The sequence below is a fragment of the Chrysemys picta genome, chromosome 1 (assembly GCF_011386835.1).
Source record: "Chrysemys picta bellii isolate R12L10 chromosome 1, ASM1138683v2, whole genome shotgun sequence".
Classification (NCBI taxonomy): domain Eukaryota; kingdom Metazoa; phylum Chordata; order Testudines; family Emydidae; genus Chrysemys; species Chrysemys picta.
The window spans coordinates 350,926,544-350,929,312 of record NC_088791.1 but is presented as its reverse complement, the minus strand read 5'-3'; the positions used below and the strand labels follow the sequence as shown (position 1 = coordinate 350,929,312).

General features: G+C 45.6%; 1 protein-coding gene across 1 annotated transcript; it reads left to right on the top strand.

The window, feature by feature from the left end:
- The first annotated feature begins 1,136 nt into the window (after positions 1-1,136).
- LOC101950943 (olfactory receptor 51G2-like) lies at positions 1,137-2,072 on the top strand. Its single transcript, XM_008175894.1, has one exon. The coding sequence runs from the start codon at positions 1,137-1,139 to the stop codon at positions 2,070-2,072; it is 936 nt and encodes a 311-aa protein (XP_008174116.1).
- The last annotated feature ends 697 nt before the right edge of the window (positions 2,073-2,769 follow it).

Below are 2,769 nucleotides of genomic sequence, written 5' to 3'. Positions count from 1 at the left end.
CACATGTCATGGTACAATGGGCCACTCTCCAAAATGGAGGGCCAGAAAGGGTGTCAGTGGAAAGGTCACACCTGTAAAATCACACAGTGCTCAAGTAGGTTGTGGAACTCCCAACCACAAGATATTGTTAGGCAAAAATATTCCCCCCCCACCCCCCCAAGAATCAGGCAAGCACAGACAATACTGAAAGGAGTTTATTCATGGTACTGGGAAGACTCAAAAGCAGCTTCGAAAATATGGTGTCATAGGGGCCAGTTATATACATTTTCTTATTAATTCATTTGCATTTATTTGTACATACCGAGACAGACATTGTTACTAATCAAGAGAGAACCCTGAAGAGAGATAAAAATAGGAACAGTATGTCCATAAAGAGGTTATCCTAATTGCATCAAAAGTTTATGACTACCTTGTGGAAGAAGGAGGCGGGCTGGGGGTGTAGGGATGAGTGCTTACAGATATCCGATGGGCTGTGAAGGGAGGGTTTGTTCTGTTCCAAGAGCTGAGTTATTAAGCGGGCATTGACCATATAAGCTTATCAATTGTTTACAATTGTCAGTGTCCTTGCTACTAAATGCTTCTAAAGCATTTCTGCTTGTTCTGAGTTTTCTATTTTAGCTGTGAGCTACATTTTAACTTTTGCCTAGCAATATCAATGGGCCCAAGAGCTTAACAGGTTTCAAACAGGGACTGGATATTTATATGGGTAAGAGGAAAATCCAGTTAGAGTAGTAAGGACTAAACAAAAAAGCTCTTAGACGGGATCTAAACCTTCCTAATTTATGCTACAATATATGTCTAATGAGTGGGTCTTGGGGAGCAACTTTCCTTGGGAGCAGGTTATCTCAAAGTTGCCTATTTCAGAGCTTCTTTCACCTTCTTCTGAACCATCTGGTACTAGGTATTAGATACAAGGCAAGATGGACTACAGTTCTGACCTAGTCTGGCACTGCCTATGTTCCTATCGATGGTATAAATCCAAGACCATGCTTTAGCTTATCTTCCTTGAGCTCCCGGGAATCTCTAGACTTGCACTGAGATCAGAAAGATGTCTCGTTAAATATCATCTAGTCTCATTTGTTTTTCTTTCTTTCAGGAAGGATATTTCAAAACTCCTTAGACCTGTTCAGTACATTATGTCAGCTGTCAATGACACCGAATTCAGCTCTGCAGTGTTCCTTCTCACCGGGATACCTGGGCAGGAAGACGTCCATCTCTGGATCTCTATCCCCTTCTGCTTAGTGTATATTATTTCAATAGTAGGAAATTCAGTCATTCTGTTCATTATAAAAACAGACTTGAGCCTCCATGAGCCCATGTACATTTTCCTTTCCATGTTGGCCGTCACAGACCTTGCCTTATCAATAACCACCATGCCTACAACACTGGGTATATTCTTGTTTAACTCTAGAGAGATCAGTCTGGATGCTTGTTTTGCCCAGCTCTTCTTCATTCACTCACTTTCATTCATTGAATCATCGGTACTCCTGTTGATGGCCTTTGATCGATTCGTTGCTATCTGTAACCCACTGAGATATGCTTCTATCTTAACCCTGCCGAGAATTGGAAAGATGGGACTGGTGTTTTTGCTAAGAGGGGTGTCTTTAATATTCCCACTCCCCTTTCTTCTGAAACGGTACCAATATTGTCGAGCCAATGTCCTCTCCCATTGCTACTGCCTGCACCAGGACGTTATTAAGACGGCTTGTTCAGACATCACAGTCAACTACATCTATGGCTTCTTTCTTACAGTCACTGTGGTGGGGGTGGATTCACTGTTCATCTTCCTCTCCTATGTGATGATCCTCAAAACAGTGCTGAAAGTTGCATCCCACGGGGAGTGCCTGAGGGCCCTGAACACCTGTGTCTCCCACCTCTGTGCTGTCCTGTTCTTCTACACGCCACGGATTGGCTTGGGTGTGATACACAGATTTGTGAAGGACTCTCCTCCGTTGCTCAACCTTCTCCTGGGCTACATCTCTCTGTTTGTCCCGCCACTTGTGAACCCAATTGTGTACAGTGTAAAAAGCAAACACCTTCGAGCGAGGATAATCAGGGTGTTCTTCAAGTGAAGGGTCAGTTCATCACTTGGCTGCAGCCCCAGTGACATGGGAGATGAAAAACACGGGCCACAACCATCCATTCTATTCAGGACCTTACATCCGAGATGACATGATCTACTGAACTCCACTCTGTAAAGAGAGGTTCAGACCGGGTATAAGGCCTGGAAGAATGGGAGAGGGGCTGGTGAGGGAGGCTAGAACACTCGGGGAAGGAGACCAAGGCAGGTAGCAGCTTTTACAATGTGTTTGTGTTCCTGGAGAGCCAGGGGACCAATGTGATGTTTGCTTATAAAGAGCTGTATCCTTGCCTGCTCCGACCTCAGAATTCCTCTTGAAGGAGTCAATAAGGAGAAAGGAGGTGGACGTTGTTTCCTATTACACCTGGCCTGTCCCTGTTCTGTCTCTGGTTAAACCTCCATGAGCCAGGGGAAAAGCTGAGAGCTGTTCTTCAGTTCCGGTCCTCGCCCTTCCTGAGCGCTCTGGGTACTGCGTGATCCGTGAGCGCTGCAACAGCTGTGCTCAGCATCTATTTCAGTGAGACAGTCACCCCCCTTTCCCTCTGCCTTCAGCCAGGTGCATGTGTCTGAGTCGTGTCAGAGACATGATCAAAGCAGGAGTCCCAGGTGCTGTCACTTAGGCAGCTCCTCCCTCATTGATGACTGCGCACTGCGTACCTGATGAGTCCACCCGTATCTGACTGTAATGT

Bases quoted from the DNA above. Each gene is read 5' to 3' on its own strand.
- LOC101950943 (XM_008175894.1), top strand. From the start codon at position 1,137: ATGTCAGCTGTCAATGACACCGAATTCAGCTCTGCAGTGTTCCTTCTC.